The sequence below is a fragment of the Artibeus jamaicensis genome, unplaced genomic scaffold (assembly GCF_021234435.1).
Source record: "Artibeus jamaicensis isolate MK-2021 breed Jamaican fruit bat unplaced genomic scaffold, CSHL_Jam_final contig_467, whole genome shotgun sequence".
NCBI lineage: Eukaryota > Metazoa > Chordata > Mammalia > Chiroptera > Phyllostomidae > Artibeus > Artibeus jamaicensis.
Window position 1 is genome coordinate 2646762 of NW_026521845.1, and position 18271 is coordinate 2665032.

At 47.6% G+C, this 18271-nt stretch overlaps 1 protein-coding gene across 2 annotated transcripts in view; it reads right to left on the reverse strand.

Moving 5' to 3' along the window:
- Positions 1 to 1765: 1765 nt before the first annotated feature.
- Positions 1766 to 18271, reverse strand: part of RAB4A (RAB4A, member RAS oncogene family) — a 32363-nt gene continuing 15857 nt past the window's right edge. The window contains exons 2-8 of one of the 2 annotated variants that reach the window (XM_037144108.2): positions 18179 to 18259; positions 17092 to 17206; positions 11862 to 11924; positions 10218 to 10372; positions 8593 to 8688; positions 7782 to 7917; positions 1766 to 3352 (exon numbers count right to left, since the gene is read on the reverse strand). In XM_037144108.2, the coding sequence (XP_037000003.2) occupies positions 7802 to 7917; positions 8593 to 8688; positions 10218 to 10372; positions 11862 to 11924; positions 17092 to 17206; positions 18179 to 18259 (626 nt within the window). In that variant the 3' untranslated portion in view covers positions 1766 to 3352; positions 7782 to 7801. Of the gene's footprint in view, positions 3353 to 7781; positions 7918 to 8592; positions 8689 to 10217; positions 10373 to 11861; positions 11925 to 17091; positions 17207 to 18178; positions 18260 to 18271 lie in introns of those variants that run through there. The other variant, XM_037144109.2, reaches the window with a different exon arrangement.

The window sequence follows — 18271 nt, forward strand, 5'->3', positions numbered from 1 at the left end:
AGTTCTGCCCACAGAAACCAAAATGAAGACTTTTCTTGAAAAGGGAATGATATAGTAGGCTTACCCTGAATTAATCCTATCACAGAATTTCCTAGTCAGTGTAAAATGACTTGAGGTCACCCCACCCAACAAAAGAAAATTAGTATTTTCCTCTCATACATCATGAGTAGGTCCTTCCCTACTTAGTGAACATGCTCACCTCCATGGTATTTGGACATGTAAAACAGCAAGTTTTTCTTAATGCTGGTGTTCTTGAACAGAAAGTGTACTCGTCAAGTTAAAGCTGTCAAGAGGCCCATCTGTCACTCAGTCCCCCACAGAAGGGTGAGGGCACCTTCCTCTCGCAGGGAGGAGTTCGGATCACGGCGAGGGCATGTTTGGTGGGGTTTGCCCCGCCTCCTGCTTGGTGAGCCAGTTCCAGAGGCGCATGCGTCACCGTTAAATACCTTCTTCACTCTGGGCTACAGACATGTTGAGATGATTGGAATTACCAGCCCCTCGTGTGGTTACACAGGAAGGGGTGATGCTGAAAACACTTCACAGCCAGCAGAGCGAGGGCACCGATGCTTGGAAGTTGCACTGGCCCCGGGTAGCAGGCTAGCTGCCCTGGTGTCCCTGCTGAAGATAACTGTCACCTGTGTTAGGGGACAGCACTCTGGTCCAACTAGCCATGTGCTGGGAAATCACCTTCAATAATGCGGTATAAAAGAGGAGCGTTTTGCTTTCAACACATGGCAGAAAACCAGCTTCAGGTAATTGCAAGGTAAGAAAACCACCATTCTTGGCTTTGCAACAGCCTCTCTGAAGAAGTTCCCAGTGTTATGGTGGCTACATAACCTTTAAAAAAATACCAGGGCTGCATACTGAATAAGGAGCCTTGGATGTTTGCAAATACTACGGCAGAAAAAACTGAGGCAGAGGAAGATGAGACAAGATTGGCGTCATGGAGACAGTTGTGGAAGCTAACCAGAAAGAGGCTCATGTGTTGTTTTCTTCATACTTGTGCATGCTGACTGAACACCTTCGTAATCAAAAACAACACACATGTAGATTCGCCGATCACATTACTTTATAGCAGTAAGCAGTGTTTTCTTTTCTCGATCTTGAGAGTGCACTTATTAAGGCTGGGGATAGTGAAACGAGGAAGGGCTGAGGGCGGAGAAAGCAACAGGAGAGTCTGGGCAGGGCTGCTTCGGTTCCCTGGGCTGGGCCTCTGCGGGGCAGGGTCAGGGCTTGGCCTGGAGGAGCCTCCACTGCCCATTGCTCCCGGGTACTGAGTGTCACGGGGACCCTCAGAGGTTGGGAGGTGCATGCCTGTGGGGGAAGCAAAACGTGGGTGGGCTCGTGGGGTGGGGGTGGGGAGCAGGCTGGTGATTTCTAATCTAATGTAACACTGATGGCTGGAACGTTGCCTGCTGCTTGTCTTCCTGCAACTGGCAAGTATCTGTGAGCTACTCTAGCAAATTAAAGGAACCCAAGGAAGGGGGTGTGGGAACCTCAGCTTTATGGCCAGTTGGACAGAAGCACCTGGACTTGCGATTGGCGTCTGTTTTATGTGTGTGTACACGCACAGCAGACTCAGCGCTCAATCTGTGGGACCTGATACTGTCTCCAGGTGGACCGTGTGGAACTCACTGCAGGGCACCCAGCTGGTGCCTGGAGACCCAGGGAATTGGCCGGTGGTGTTGGAAAACATGGCACTGACGGGTAGTACAAAATTACCCCCTTTCTTCCTTTCCCCTGAAGACTTTAAGAACTGCCATGGTTTGGTTCTCCAGCAACTTTTATTGGTCAAAGGATGTGGAATTCCTGTGCGGTTATCTATGGTTTAATTAACAGGCTCATTTATAAGTCAACTGAACATTCATGTTATTTAAAAAACTTCTGCGTATGAGTAAACTGATGTGGTGGAATGGACATGCTCTTCGCCCATGCAGGAAGCTGTTCAAAGAGCAGCTTGCAAAACCGTCATAAACGGGACACGGAATGAATCGTTCGTTCGTCCAGAGAGGTCCGAGGAGTGGTTCCGTCTGAGGATTTGCTCCATATTCTGACTTTTCAAAGTAAAATACTCAAGGCTTTTTAAAAGCAGAATTAAAATATCTAAAACAGATACATACTGATAGTTTATCCACGTCACTTCCTGGCGCTGGTAGTGCCGCCTGCTGCTGATGGGAAAATGAAACTTACCAGTCGGCCTGCAGCTAAAGAGTCAAGTGGAAGAACGCATCTGAGGTGAAGCATACTTGTTAACTTTTCAGCCTTAAATAATGCTGTATTTCAATTTTACAGAGAAGTTGTATTATATATTTTTTGCATTGACACTTTAAAATATTAGAACAAGTCTTTGCAATACAATACATACTATACTTCAATAAACCTCACGTGAATTAACAATGTGTTGACTTGATAACTGTCCTAAGGCATTTACGTATTCAGCAAAAGCTATACAGAATTTCTTAGTGGTATCCCTTTACTGTTAACTTGATTTAGTGGGCTTCCTTCAGAGGAACACGAAACAATAAAAGGCTTACAAAAGAGGCAGTGACCCCAGAAAAAGCACAGGAGCAAACCGAGGGTTTTCTAGCAGGAAGACCAGACCGGGAGTGCAGCCAGGTGACGGGTCTGTCATCACGTGCGCCGATAGGGACCCGCGGGCCGGCGGCCTGGCGAGCGTGGAGGATGGTGCCGAGTCCGCGGGGCTGGTCACGGCGCCTGGGGCAGCAGCTGCCGGCTGCGCTTACTGATGTGATCCTGATGCAGGTGCTTGGACATCAGCAGATTGCTGGACAGGGTCAAGTTCACAGGAGAACACTTTAGATTTTGTTTTGCTACGTGAGCAACGACTGTGTAGTGTGTCGGTGGGGTCACACACACACCCCGTGGACCGTGCACAGAACCGAGCGAGCACCGTGCTGGCCAGTGACGCCAGAGTGGGAACGACTTAACCAGCCTGAGGACCGCACGCCTGGGCCAACAGATCTCAGGTCGCATGATTAGCGGAAATAAAACACGGGACTGCATTTCGTGTGACCTTCCACGAGGTCAGACACCAAGCTGCAGAGTCGCAGGGCTGGAGTGTATACAGTGTGGGCCAGGGTCTGAACCGGAGGCGAAAGGACACTGGAACGGAACATGTTTACACACGTGTAGACATCCCACGGTGCGGTCCACTGAAGGAGTGTCACCACGTGATCTGCTGAGCCACACTCACTAGCTTACACATAACACCCAAACCTCCCCCCTCCCGCCCCCGGACAGAGATCTACTTCTGTATAAAGTAGAAAAAGGTGGTGGTAAAAAACTTCTTCGACCTCCGAAAACTGGGTCCCAAACACCACTGTATGATCACCTAAAAAACAGCGAGAAGAAGTTAGAAACATCACATCCATAAATGTACAAACACAGCTTAAAACCCCAAAGGGAGCAGGGGATACTTCCCACTTTCGGTTAAACGTCACACCTTTTAGATAATGTTGGCTGTACGTGAAAAGTCCACCGTGGTAAATGGGAAGAGAGAGGGGGCTTTAAAACGTTACAATCTGTGTGCAAGTTCTTTGAATGAGCCTTCCGCTTTAGCAGCAGGCACCTGGGCTTCCGGGAGCCCCAGAAGGCACCTCCCCGACCTGAGGGCAGAGACGTCGCTGTCTCCCACCAAAACGGCCCCCACTTTCTTCCTGAGCAAGTGTAGAAGGGCTTCCAGTTCTTTCAAGGAGAACATACAACTTTTTTCCTAAAAATGGTAAAGTTCAGTTTAATTTATCCTTTTGCTATTTGTTTTCTGTCTGTCCCATCTGTTCTTTACTCCCCTCTTTTTTCTGCCTTCTTTGGATTATTTATAGCATGTATTGTATTCCACTTTAATTCCTATTTTAGCTTATTAGCCACAACTTTTTATGGTGGTATTGGTGTGGTGGTTTTAGGATTTTTAAAAACTTATTAAGACTTTTTTGAGAAATTTTACGTTTACAGCAAAACTGAGGGAAAAGCAGAGACTTCCCATGTACCCCCTGCCCTCGTACACGCACAGCGCCCCGCCCCCCCCATCCTGACCACAGTGGAACACTAACGACCGATGAACCTAAACTGACACATCATCGCCCCAAGTCCACTGTTTACGTCACTCCTGCTGTTGGACGTCCTATGGGTTCGAACAAGTGTATGATGGGTGTATCACCATGACATCACATAGAGTATTTTGCTGCCCTACTGATCTGTGTTCTGGCTCCTCATCCCTCTCTCCCCAAAACCCTGGCACCCACTGATCTTTTTACCATCTCCATAGTTTTGCCTTGTTACCAAGTGTCGTACTGTTGGAATCATACAGTACGTAGCCTTTTTAAGGCTTCATAGCTCATTTCCTCTTAGTGGTGAATAATCTATTGTCTGGACGTGCCACAGTTTATCCATTCTCCTACTTGAGGGACATCTTGGTTGCTTCCAAGTTTTGGTAATTAGGAACAGAGCTGCTATAAACACCTGTGTGCAGGCTTTTGTGCAGACGTAAGTGTTCAACTCCTTTGGGTAAATATCAAGGGGGAAGACTGCTAAATCACATAGTAAGTCACCTTGTTTTGTAAGAAAATTCCAGTGTCTTCCATGGTGGCTGCACCATTTTGCACTCCCACCAGCAATGAACGAGAGTCCTGTGCTCCACATCCTCGCCAGCATTTGGTGGTGTCGGTGTCTTGAATTTTGGCCATTCTAACAGGTTCGTAGTAGTGCTGACTTATTTTAATTTGCACTTCCCTTATGACATATGATGTGAAGCATCTTTTCATAGACTTATTGTCATCTCTCTGTCTTCTTTGGTGAGGTGTTTTATAATGTCTTTGGTCTATTTTAAAATTGGGTCACTTGTTGCCCTGGATGGCTAGCTCAGTTGGTTGGAGCACTGTCCAGTACACCAAAAAGGCTGTGTGTTTGATTCCTAGTTGGGGCACATACTCATGTTGCAGGTTCAATTCCCAATCTGGGCATGTATAGGAAGCAACTGACTGATGTTTCTATTTCACATCAATGTCTCTCTCTCTCTCTCTCCCAAATCAATAAAAACATAACACTGGTGTGCTTGTTTTCTTATTACTGAGTTTGAAGAATTCCTGGTATATTTTGCACAACAGTCTTTTATTAGATATGTCTCTTGGAACTATTTTCTCCCAGTCTGTGGCCTGCCTTCTTATTATCTTGACATTGTCTTTTAGAGAAGAAACTGTAATGGAGTCTAGCTTACTGGTTGGTGTTGTATGTAAAAAGTCATCATCATACCCTCGGTCATCTAATGTTTCTCCTATCTCATCCTGTACTTTTATGGTTTTACATTTAACATTTAGGTCTGTGATCCATTTCGGATGAATTTTTGTGAAGGGTGGAAGATGTGTCTACGTCATTTTTTTTGGTATGTGAACGGCCGGTTGTCCCAGCACTATCTGTGGAAAAGACTGTCCCTGTTCCACTGTCTTGCCTTCGTTCCTCCACGGAAGACCGGCTGCTGTGTTTATGGGGTCTGCTTCTGGACTCTCTGTTCTGTTCATCTTATTTTTTCACCAGTACCACTCTGTCTTGATTTATGGTTATACTGTCTTGAAGTTGGGTAGTGACGGTCTGCTAACTCTGCTCTTCTCCTCCAGGATCGTGCTGGCCATTCTGGGTCTTGTGCCCCTCCACATACATGTTAGAATCAGTCTGATTTTCCACAAATAGCTCTTGCTTTGTTAAGTATGTTTAGCTAGTGTCCTTCTTTTGGATGCTAACAAAAATGGTACTGGATGTTGTGTGTGTTTTAAGGATTTTATTTATTTTTAGAGAGGAAAAGGGAGGGAGCAGGAAAGGGAGAGAAATATCGGTACGTGAGAGGTGCATTGTTAGGATGTCCTGTGCATGCCCCTACCTGGGGACCTGGCCCACAACCCAGGCATGTGCCCTGACTGGGAACTGAACCGGTGACCCTCAGTTCACAGGCTGGCACTCAATCCACAGAGCCACACCAGCCAGGGTTGTGTTTTTAAGTTCAAGTTGCACTTGTTCATTGTTGGTATCTGGAAAAGTGACTGACTCTGCATGTTCACCTTGTATCCTGCAAGTGTGCTACACAGCCACTTATATAGGAGTTCATGGGTTCCCTCGGGTTTTCTACACAGATAATTACATCACCTGCAAACAAAGACAAGTTAATTTCTTCCTTTCCAGTTTGTATACCTTATAGTCCCCTTTTTTTGTCTTATTGTGTTAGCTAGAACATTCTGCATGAAGTTGAAAAGGAGTCGTGGGAGGGAACCTCCTTGCCTTGTCCCTGATCTTAGTGAGAAAGCTTCAAATTTCTCACCATTGAGTGTGATGTTAGTAGTAGGTTTTCTTGTAGATATTAGTCAAACTGAGGGAATTCCCATCTATTCTCAGTTTACCAAGAATTTTCCTCATGGATAGGAGTTGGACTTTGTCAAATGATTTTTCTGCATCTCTTGACATGATCATTTGATTTTTCTTCCACAGCCTGTTGATGTGATGGACTATATTAATTACTTCTGGAATGTTGAACCACCTTGCATACCTGGAATAAATCCCACTTAGAGGTGGTATGCAATTATTTTCATACATTGTTGGATTTGATGTACTAATATTATTTTTTTTTAGGATTTATGCATCTACGTTCATCATAGATATTGGTCTGTAATTTTCTTGTAATGTGTTTTTTTGGTTTTGGAATTAGGGTAATGCTGGCTTCATAGAGTAAGTCAGAAAGTATTTCATCTACTTCCATCCTATGAAAGAGACTGTGAAAATCAGTATAATTTCTTCCTTAAATGTTTGGTTGAATTCACCAGTGAACCCATCTGGGCCTAGTGCTTTCTGTTTTCAAAGGTTGTTAATTATTGGTTCAATTTCTTTAATAGATATCCGCCTACTCAAATTGTCTATTCCTTTTTGTGTGTTTTAACAAATTGTATCTTTCAAGCAATTGGTCTATTTCGGGTAGGTTATCAACTTTGTTGGCTTAGAGTTGTCCACAGGATCTGCAGAGTGGTCTTTCCCCTTTCCTTTTCGATATTTGTAACCTGCATTCTTCTTTTTCTTAGACTGATTAGAGGCTTACTGATTTTATTAATCTTTCAAAGAACCAGCTTTGGTTTTGTTAATTTTTTTTTACTGATTTCTTAGTTTTTAATTAATTTCTGCTCTAATTCTTATTATTTCATTTCTTCTGCCTTCTTTTTTCTAGTTTTCTATAGTGTACATATAAGTGAGTGTATGTAGATCTTTCTTCCTTTTCAATATATGTATTCAATGCTATGAATTTCCCTCTAAGTGCCGCATTTGCTACACCCACCTCCAATTTTGATGCTATATTTTGATTTTCATTTAGTTTAAAATACTTTTAAATTTCTCTTGAGATTTCTGCTTTAACCCATACGTTATTTAGAAGTATGCTGTTTAATCTCCATGTATTTTGGATTTCCCAGCTATCCTTCTATTATTGATTTTTAGTTTAATTCCACTGTGGTCTGAGAACAGACATTGTATGACTTTTGTTCTTTTACATGTGGTAAACTGTTTTATAGCCCAGAATTTGGTCTCCCTTGCCGAGTGTTCCATGTGAGCTTGAGAAGAATGGGAAATTCCAATGGAGAATGCCTAACATTTAATGATGCAGTCACCTCCCCTTTCCATAATGTAGCAGCAAACAGCAGTGAGGGTCTTTACATAGAGCATGTGTGGATCTCTGGGTAGCGAACGCAGCAGGAGGCTGAGGGCCAGCAGAGGCTCTGCACGTGGGCACCTACCTCTGCGCTCCCCGGCTGCTCTAACAGCCACACTCCTGTGCGCTCGGGGCCTGTGCTCGGCGCGGCGACCGCAGCTGTCTCAGGGCAGCATCTCCGTACTGAATGCCGGAGCCCATTCTCTCTGGGTCCAGCTCACCTGAGGGACAAACAAGTCTTTTAAAACAAGTTTTTATGTTTCTGTGATCCCCCAAATATAGTAAGTTGAAAAAGAAAAACAAGTGCAGAATGCGGTGTGCATACACCACTGTTTTTACTAAAGAAGGAAAACATGGACATCGGTGTTTGCTTGCTTGGGCACAAAGTAGCTTTGAAAGGTGCCTGAGGAACTGACAGCAATGGCTGACCTCACCAAGGAGTTCTGCACGGCTAGGGGGCAGGGCGGGGCCAGTGGAGGGTGACGCTTTCTGTGCAGTTTGGAGTTACGTGAATATATTATGTACACAAAGGTAAATTCACGTACAACTGAACTACAAAGGTATCATTTTCCCCTAAACAGACTGGTAAAATTACACCCGAGTCCAGTGAGACTGCTGTGGGCAGGGCCTGAGTGCAGTGAGCACGTGCATGCATCACCAGTGGGGCGGCGCACCGCTGCAGGGCTGGCGGGAGGAACCGGACGGCCTGTGCGTGTTTTCCGAATGCACTTACATTCTGTGGCCCAGCAATTCCACTTCTGGGAATGCGGTCTCCACACACACGCGCGTGTGAAAGGATGTACACAAGGGTTACTGCTGCAGCATTATCTGCAAGAGCCAGATTCTGGCAACACCCCAAACGTTCAAAGTAGACGGATTCAATAAATGAAGGTTACCTGATTCAATTTTGTTAAGTATTTTTCTTGCACACTGTACAAAGGCCTCTTCTACATTCTCCCCCGTTAGTGCACTTGTTTCCAAAAACATCAGTTCTAAAATTGACATCAAACACAGTACAAAGCCATATTTAGAAGCCAATCATAATTATTCAATTACCAACAGCCTGTTTTGTATTATCCTAAAGTAGCAGGTGAAATTTCAGTAACTTATTACTTAAAACCATGCATTTTTGCAAATATAAAACCAATAAATACATACACACATGTATACATATTTATTTGCATTCTTGCCCAAAGGACATTTTTTCATTGCTTTTAGAGAGGAAGGAAGAGAGAGAAACACTGATGTGAGAGAGAAGTATCAGTTCTTGCCTCCTATTCATGCCCAGAGTGGGGAATCGAACCGCAAGCTCTCAAGTACGGGATGACGTTCCAACCAATTGAGCCACACCAGCCGAGGCTGTCACTATGTGTTCTTAAATGTTACCAGAAGCCTAGACTTCTGTGAAAAGTACCAGTATGTTGTACCAGCACCGAAATCTGTGGAGGACATGGAGTGAGCAGCAATTCTTGGTGAGAATGCAGGCTGGCTGAGATGGCCCAGCTCCCCACCCAAGATGAAGTACCAACGTCCTTCTCCCATAAGCTGTATGTCACCCCAAATATAATGTACAAGCGTTTACATTTTGGGGGGGACTGTACTGCTGTTTGTCATTCTGACTATGAAAAGGTCTTATAACAAGAATCAACGCTCCTCCTGTCCCCCAGAGCAGCTGCGGCCTGGCAGCAAGGCCGGTTCTCCCCGACCTTGGCGACGACCCTCAGCCTCAGGCCCCAGCTCCCTCGCCGGTAGAACAGCGGTGCCTTCCATGACCTCTGAGCTCCTGAGCTGCTACATTCTATACTTCTGCATTTCTAAATGGCTTCTTCACACACGTACGGCGGCTCCTGTGTCCCCTCATATTTACCTTCCCAGCAGAAAGCCAGTCAGTGTGCAAGAATATAGTCTGGTCGTCCTAGAGTTGAACTGAAAATGGGTATCGGGCTATTTTAGTTCTTGGTTGTTTCTAGAAATTAAAGTTCTTTAAAATATCTGAATGCCTATCATTCCGTTACCTGGAAGCAACCGCTAATTTCACGTGCAAATCTTGTGTATTCTACATGGAATTCGGAGAGGTCTCAAAGGCAGCTCCAACTTAAATTTAATGGGGCCAAGATAAAGCCACTAAGCCCCATATTTCTCCTACTGCTTCTTTCTATTTAGATCTAATATTTTACTATCTTACCCGCAAACTACGTTAAAAAGATGACATCATCTGACGAGAGTCTTTAAGAACTGTGCTGTCAATTTCACTTTAAACCAAGACCTGTCACATCCGGAGACACCAGGCTGGAACGTTGTTACACAATAGTAACGCATTTGTTCTCATCATTACAGTAACTTACAGGCAGAATGCAATATTGTGAAAATATGCTAAGTCTCCATTCACAGTAGGCAATCAGCCTGCATATCCTAAGTACAGTTTAATCTCAAAACGCCAGTAGCTATTCTGAGCTGAAAGCAATGTCATCACCCCCAAATCTGCCACTCAAACAGCACTAACAGGTCAAAGGTCACTTGCCGTTTTCTTGAGCGAATCTGGAGGCTTCTAAGAAAGTGACCTCGCGATCTGCGTCCAGGTCCTTCTTGTTCCCACAGAGGATGATGACGATGTTCTGGCTTGCTAGCATTCTGGCATCTGTTAACCAATTAGTAAGCGCATTGTAGGTTTCGCGGCTGCATAATACAAGATTGTGAAAATAATACATGTATTTTATAACACTAGCAACTCTTTCCGGTCATTCACACTACTCACACTGCTTTCAAACACGCAGGGCAATGCTGGCAACCTTCACAGCGACTCAGACAGACAGACTGAACGACCCCAGTGTACACAGTGCCCCCGCCTTGGCTCTGTTGTTTCCAGAAAAACGAGACAGCAAATCAGGTATTCTGTCGTCTTCTGTGTGCCCAATCAAGGTGCAAAAGGAAACAAAGGTCCTTCGTTAGATTTACAAATATTTATTGAGCTTGTAGGATGTGAAACACAAGATCTAACAGGTAATTGTTGCCATCGAGCGATCACTCCGTGCGATGCGCTGGCACTTTGTCTCGTGGGAATTTATCGCGGCCTCTGTGACACAGACTCTGAGGCCCAGGGAGATTAATCAGGTTACCCAAAGTCACGGGGCAGCCAGTGACACAGCCAGGACGCGACCAGGTCTTTTCTCAGACCTGCCGTTCCCAGCCCTCACACAGCCAAGGACAGACGCCCCCTCCTGGCACCGTGACAGCCTCCTGACTCCGCACTGTAGCAGGCGGAGCCCCTCAGGACTTGGGCAAGTGGGGCAGTCTGGGCTGGGGGCCTCGTCCCCACTCAGGTGTGTGTCACAGAAGCCGGGTGATGCCCTCTAGTGGGGCCAGTTCCTACCCAGAAAGAGCCCCTGGGGGGCCGTTTAGATGACAGGATTCTAAGGCCCCGCAGCGAACACCGAGGCCAACACTGTCTGATGGGACCTTTGCCAGGACCGCCATGTTCTGTAACCTGCTCGGATGTGGCTCCCGAGCACCTCAAATGGGGCGGGCGAGACCAAGGAACTGCCTTTTTGCTGTTGTTTCACTGTGACATGTGGGTGATGGTGACACAGAGGGCAGTGCCGCCTTAGATCCTGACGAGTGTCCAGAGCTCTACACCACCCGGCGTGCCTGCCCAGTAGCCCACGAGTGCCGCAGTCACCACTGCCCGTTCTGCAGACCAGGACACTAGAGTCCAGGCAGCCGGGGCACCGTGCCGGAGGACATCACCCCACCAGCAGCCCAGCACTGAGACAGGCGGCCAGGCCATCTAAGCCCACAGCCTGTGCCCTCAACCTCGGTCAATGTCAAGTAGTTCCAATAATTTACCGCATGTGAAGCTTCACTTGGTGAACCTTAGGGAGAGTGTCAAAGCATCTTGTTGAGAAACACAATGATGCTTATCTAGGTAAATGCTGATGGAGATACTTCTTTACACGGCACAGCAGTGGCAGAGGCTGGTCCAAAGCCTCCAAGACCCCAAATGAAAGGGCCGAGGGGCTTCCCCACTCCCAGCTGGGCGGCCCCCTGCACACACAGCACACACTGCATGCAGATGTGCCTGGACCCGTCGCGGGCAGCTGGGGGCAGCCCGGCACCTCTTCCACTGGGGGCGTGTGTGTGTGGGGGAGTTTGGGGGGGTCTGCATTACCTGGTGATGTCATAAACGAGGAGAGCCCCGGCGGCACCTCTGTAGTAACTCCGGGTCACAGACCTGAAAGAGTTACAGCTTTTACTTTCAGCTAATCAAGGTCCTTCCCTGCTGAGCACCCTCTTCCGCACCAAAGCATCCATGTTTGCTCTGCAAACTGCAACGCAGGGGCAAATGTTGCTTTAAAAGAGACACGACTCAGCCCGGCTGATGTGGCTCAGTGGACTGAGTGCTGGCCTTCGAACCGAAAGGTCGCCAGTTGGACTCCCTGTCAGGGCACGTGCTAGTCGCCAGCTGGGGAACATGTGACAGGCAACCGATGGATGTTTCTCTTGCATATTGATGCTGTTTCTCTCCCTTTCTCCCTCCCTTCCCCTTAAAAAAAAAGTGACTCAAACACATGTAAACATACGTATGAGGAGCTTCTTCTGTCTGAAATCACGGCGCAGAAACGACAGGGAGGTGGGGACACTAGGCTGGGACAAGTACGTCCTCTAGAAGGAGGATGAAGGTCTTCCGCAGACCTCGTGAGTCCTCTGAGAACTCCCAAGGAGCGTGAGTCTTCTGCAGGCGGGAAAGGAGCCACCACGCACCCGAGGTGGCACCGAGCCCTGGGCAGTCCTACTCTGCTCCCTCTGGGACTTCTGATCACCCCCATTGCCCCCGCAGAGCGGCCCCGGCAAAGGGCGAAGGAGGCCCCCAGGTGGGAACCACGAGTCCAGAGCCCCGTGCCCTGTCCTCACCCCACCGCCCTCCTCTCCCATCGCAGCTGAGTCCCTCGGCGCTCTGGTCGGCCACACTCTGCAGGACTGTTCTCTTTTGCTTACACACTCTCTCCCCTGCATCATCAATCTCCCTCGTGTTCGTCTTTTCCCAATAACATCATAAAATTTGTACTGGGGTCTTTCATCTTAAAAAAAACAGGACACCCAGTTCTTTCAGCCACCGGACCATGGCTCTTCCTGTGCACAGAGCTCTCAGGAGCTGGCTTCACCAGCTGCCTCCTCCCTCTCACCTCCCACCTGGTGCCCATCTCCGCTCCTTGGCTGGAACAGCCGGTCGAGGTCACCTATCTTTGCGCGTCTGGACCCAGGGGCATTCCTGGTCTTCATCCCTTATGTCACTCTGCACTCTGGGACGCCTTCCTGGCCCAGCTTCTGCAGCCCCATCTACTGGCCTTCCTCCTCTCGCCAGCTGCGGCTTCTCCAACTCCAGAGCACTCTGACTCTGCCCTGGGTGTACCCCGGTCCCCCCGGGCTGAGTCCTCGGTTTTCTCTTACATGAATGGTCTCGGTTCAGATTTAACCTTCACCTCAGACTACATCTGGAAGCTCCAACTGTTGCCCCAGCACCTCCACGTGACCACCCGGGGAACAAGTCACACTTAAGGTTTGTAAAAGGCGAAAGATTTATACGATTTGAAGAGAAACCAGAGTATACACTTAAGGTTTGTAAGAAAGGCTCTGGTTCCTGCGCTCCAGGCCCTTCCTGGCGGGAGAGGGCAGAGCAGGTATTTAACCTGCCGGAAATCTCCTTAGCCCTGATTCTTCTCTCACTCCTCTCCACACTGGACCTACTGGCTGGGCCCTGTGCGGCCACATCGCACACTGTGCCTGTCTTCCCAGCACCATCCCCATCCCACGGCCTGGTCTTGGCCAGGACCTCTGCAGCTGCCCAGGGCTCCTGTCTCCGCGGCCACTGGTGTCCCCACAGCCACTGGTGTCCCTCACTCCATTCCCCAGAGCAGCGACTCCTCGTCAAAGCCTGTGTGGCCCACTGTGCTCAGTGGTGGACTTGAGTCCAGTCACCGGCCTCAGCCCTCACTGCCCACACGCCATGCCCCATGCATCCCTTCCATTCAGCGGTTTCTGAACCGCATCCTTTAGAATCAACTGGTAACAGCACACGCAGTGCTCTCCTAGGTTCTGTGAGTTGTTCCAATAATCCACCAAAGCCTTGTGGGGGGCGGTATGGAACCCCCTAAATCTGTAGTTTGCTGGGCAGAAGTGAGGGTGGCCTAGGCACCCCATTTGGGACTGGGGTCCATTAGTGGGGGCAGTCTTGTGGGATGGAGCCCTTACTCTGGGGGGGAAGCTGAAGCTGACTCCAGGTGGGGTCAGAACCGAACTGAATTGTGGGGCACCCAGTTGGTGTTGGAGAGTTGCGATAAACCCCACGTCTGGGGAAACCGCTGAACTTCCAGGGAAACCCAGGACTACCCACGGTTGCTTTACATGTCGAAAAGGCAGCCGTTTTTAAATTTGCTGTTTTAGCTTTACCTCCAGGGCAGGGTGTGAGGGAAGCCCCCTTTCTCCCATTATCAGGTTCACTACCACAGGGCACAGGCTGAGAGAGAGGGCAGCCAAGGGCAGCCAAGGGCAGCCGGGCCAGGATGGGAGGGGGGGCTGTTGGTGGGGGGAGGGGGCTCTTTTCCACACATATTAAGAGGCCCCTCCTTTTTCTATTTTAGCTTCAGCAGCCATCTAGTTTCCAGAAAAAGAAGTATCTAAGTTCTCCCCAAGATACCTTTAAAATTTATTTTACAACACTGTATCTTGATATATAGCTCCTTGCAGAAATTATTCAAGTATATAAATTTAAGCTTTAAGGTTACTGTTCTGAGGTATAAAGTGTCTTCCCGAAGGTTACTTAGGCCAAAGCAATACAAGTACGGAGTTTTAAAGTAAAGCACCGCTAAGAGGCTGGAAATGAAGCGCGGCTGTGTCCTGCCTGTTCTGAGTCCCGCCCCCACCGCCCCAAGGAGAGCGCTCTCCTTCAGAACTCCCTTTGTTCTTGGATGAATCACTCAATCATGTTGGTCAGGCACGTGCTAGGCAATGCTCTGGGCTCTGGGGAAAGAAACCCAAAACGCAAAAAATCCTTACTTTGAAGAATCTTATAGTTTCATTTTTCTGGTATTTGTTACTTCTAAAAATGCTCATCAATGATTTGAGTTATTAATTTTAGAGCTTGTCAGTTTCCTGCTTGGATAAAGGGCCTTCTGCTCACCTGCGCCCCCACGCCCACGCTGCCAGCTGGCAGCTTCAGCTCAGGAGGTCCCTGCATGACACTTCTGTTCTTGCCCAGGACGGTCCCCTGCCTGCTTGACCCCATCTTCCTCTTTCTGGGTCAAGTACAAGTTCCGGAAGTTTCTAAGATAACCTCCACCCGCCTTCTTGCATGTCTGAAGGCATTCTGATTTTACCTTCACACCTGAGTTTGGTTACACTTTGAATTTTGGATTGGAGAAGAGATTTCCATGCTGAGTGTTGAAGGCAACGCTTCAGTATCTTCTAGCTTCCAAATGATGGGTGACTTTTTCTTCGTGGAGTCTGTTTCTTCACCTTATCCCTCGTGCTCTGAAATTTCACAGGACATGCCATCGTCTGGACATCCTTCCCACTCACTTACTCGTAGTTGGGGTAAGGCAGGTGAATACATCTGGAATCATGACCCTTCAATGGAAAGTTTTCTTTGATTGCTTCCTCTGCCCCTGTCTTCTGGAACCCCTAGTGGCCAGGCACTGTAATTCCTGAATCAATTCTGCATGGTTTTTTTTTTTAATGTTGTCTGTCCCCTTTCATCTCAAATTTCTTGTTTAACTTCTAGATCACTACTCTATTTAATATAATTTTAATTGCTCTTTTAAAAATATAACTTTGCTCTCATTACTTGAATGCAATCTCTGTTCTTATTTCTGAGGATACTGTAGTTTTAGTGTTTCTTCCCGGAAAGTTGCTGTTTTCTTTACTTCGCGCTATTTTAGAAATGTTCTTTGAATGCCTGGTGGGCCTGGGACCTTTATATTCATGAGTGAGGAATGAAAACGTGCTCCGTGAGCAGCAATTTAAGTCGAGACTTCGACTCGGGGAGACCCCGCTGTAAGATGGATGGGCAGAGACTGGGCTGTTTTATTGGGGAAACGGAAATGTTAGTATCTTAAGACCTTCCTTCTGCAGCTGTTGTTTTTCTGTGGAGAGGACTCGTTTCTCCTTGAAACATATACTCCTGGCTCCTGGCAACTCTGGAAGCAGTGGGGGAAGAGGGTGAGGGTCCCAGACCTTCTGTTAGTCTCCCTCCTTCCAGCCCTTGCCTAACCCTGGCCCTCCTCTGTGCCTTCTGACCTGGAGCCAAGACCTCGTTTCAGCTCAGAGACCGAACCTCTCACTGTGCATGTGCCGTGAACACTTGGACCCTCCCTCCTGCAGAGCAGCTTCCAGGCCCTGACCCGTCCTGGGTCTGGTCAGGAAGGCGTGGCCTCCCCCACGACCAGCGCTCTCACATGCAGCTTCCTCTCCCTAAGTCAGTCACCACACTGACGTACCTCGAACATTTCTCTTCAAAATGTTTTAATCACAATTAAGCATTCTCCTTTTTTCATTAAAATTTTCTCAGTTATTTTACAGTCATTTCAGTGGGGCTTTGGAGGTGAGAAGACATAAAAGTCTAGTTGAATGCACATGTTTAACCAGTGCATCCAGATGAATGGTCGTGGCTAAAAATGGTTACAATACTTTTGAGGCAAACAATTATTGAGCATTTAGAAATACAACATGGACCTGACTAATGTCAATTAATCAGTGTATAATTAAGTGAAATGTTTGCAGTGCGAGTTAATATTATGTAACCGAATTCTGCAACTTGAATATCTGTTCTGTTTTGACTGTGTGTGTGTCCCAGCTGCCCACCTAAAGCACCGCCCTGCCTCTGCTCTAGTAGCTACAGCCCACGGAACACAGAACCGTGTCTGCAGTGACCCAGGGCCACCGCCGGGAGCACCAGTTCTGGTTGAGAGAATAATGCTGTGTGGGGTGTCCAGTGACCACAAGAACACACTCTATTAATGTAAAAAACAAAACCTCTTAATTAAGACATTTTAAAAAATTCTCTTTAAAAAGTGAAATATAGAAAACCTGTGTTATTACGTGGCCTTGTATCTCTAAGCACACTGTGGAATGTGCAACAGCACACCTGGATGGCCTCACTGGCTCTGTGAACAGACGAGCCCTGACATGTGGACACACTCGCTCAGGACAGACGCGAGTGGGTTCTCTGGCAAACTGATTTCTGTGGGGAGAAACTGACTTTCAGCTCGTCTTAAAGCTTCCAGAGGTGGAGTTTCTAACATCTGTGTGAGGGGGCTGGGGGACGGCACATATATTAAGAGAACATAATTGATTATTTCAAATGTGATGATCCAATATTTTTATTGAGTCAGAGAAAGAGCTACCTGAATCGTTCTTGGCCTGCTGTGTCCCATATCTGTAACTTTACGTATTTACCACCGACGTTTATTATCTTGGAACCGAACTCCACTCCTATGGTATGATTTGAGTCATCTTTGACTGAAAAAGAAAAAGAACAAGACATTTAATTAAGGACCATATGGAAACAGGCCGACTGACTTAAACAAGCAACACTCCAGTCCAGGGTAAAGCCATGGACAGTGTCCTTCACTGCAACCCCTCGTTTCTCTGGCGGGCAGCTGGCACTCGTTCACTGTTTTAAACACAACATGCACAGCCCCTGTCCTCAGAGACAATAAAGCTTTTCCTCAAAACCCCTAAAACAAACCCCACACAGTGAAACCTGGGTTTGGACCTGGTCACGATAAACGAGAGCCAGGCGCCCCATCCCCTGTGGCAGTGCTCCAAACGGAGACCCCTGGTGCCACCAGGGACAGATCTCCAACTCCGTCACTGGTGAGGGAGTGAGGGTTTCAACTAGCTGAATGGAGAAATATTCTAAAGAAATACAAGGGAGCCAAAAGTCCTCAAAAGAAACTTGGAGACCAGAGATTAAGAGGAAAAGAGTAAACAAAACAAAAATCAAACGTCCAGAACGAGACCTGAGGCATACTGTAGCTGTTGAGGTGTCGGGGAGTTGAGTGTTGTGTGGCAATAGCTTGGAAGGGGCTTGTTGGAGAAATCCACACTATTGGTGCGAATGGGGAGGGAGGCAGGCGGCATCGGCTTGCCGAGCCCAGCTGCAGCGTGCTGTCTGCAGAGGAAGAGCTGCGAGGTTGAAAGGACAAGCTAAAAGCTCACGGGCCTGCACAGTCCCCTGACAGCTTACACCCCCATTGAGAGACACGCCACTGCACCTCCAATCAGGGATGCCATCTGCCTGGCGGGCTCACTGTTTCCTGGGGGTGCAGGGGATAAAAGGTTAATGCCGACCACACCGGCTGGCCTCAGGCCCGGGCAGTGCAGAGCTAACTGGCACGGACGTTTCACTAGAATTCAGCCACCAGGCAAAGCTGAGCGAGAGGGTACTCTGAGAAGATGTGCATGAAACCACGACTTCACGTCACTCACATTTTTTTTCAATGAACTGGTGAAGTAAGCAAGACTTGCCGGTTCCTGCATTTCCAATAACCAAGAACTTAAACAAAAAATCTGAAAAACAAA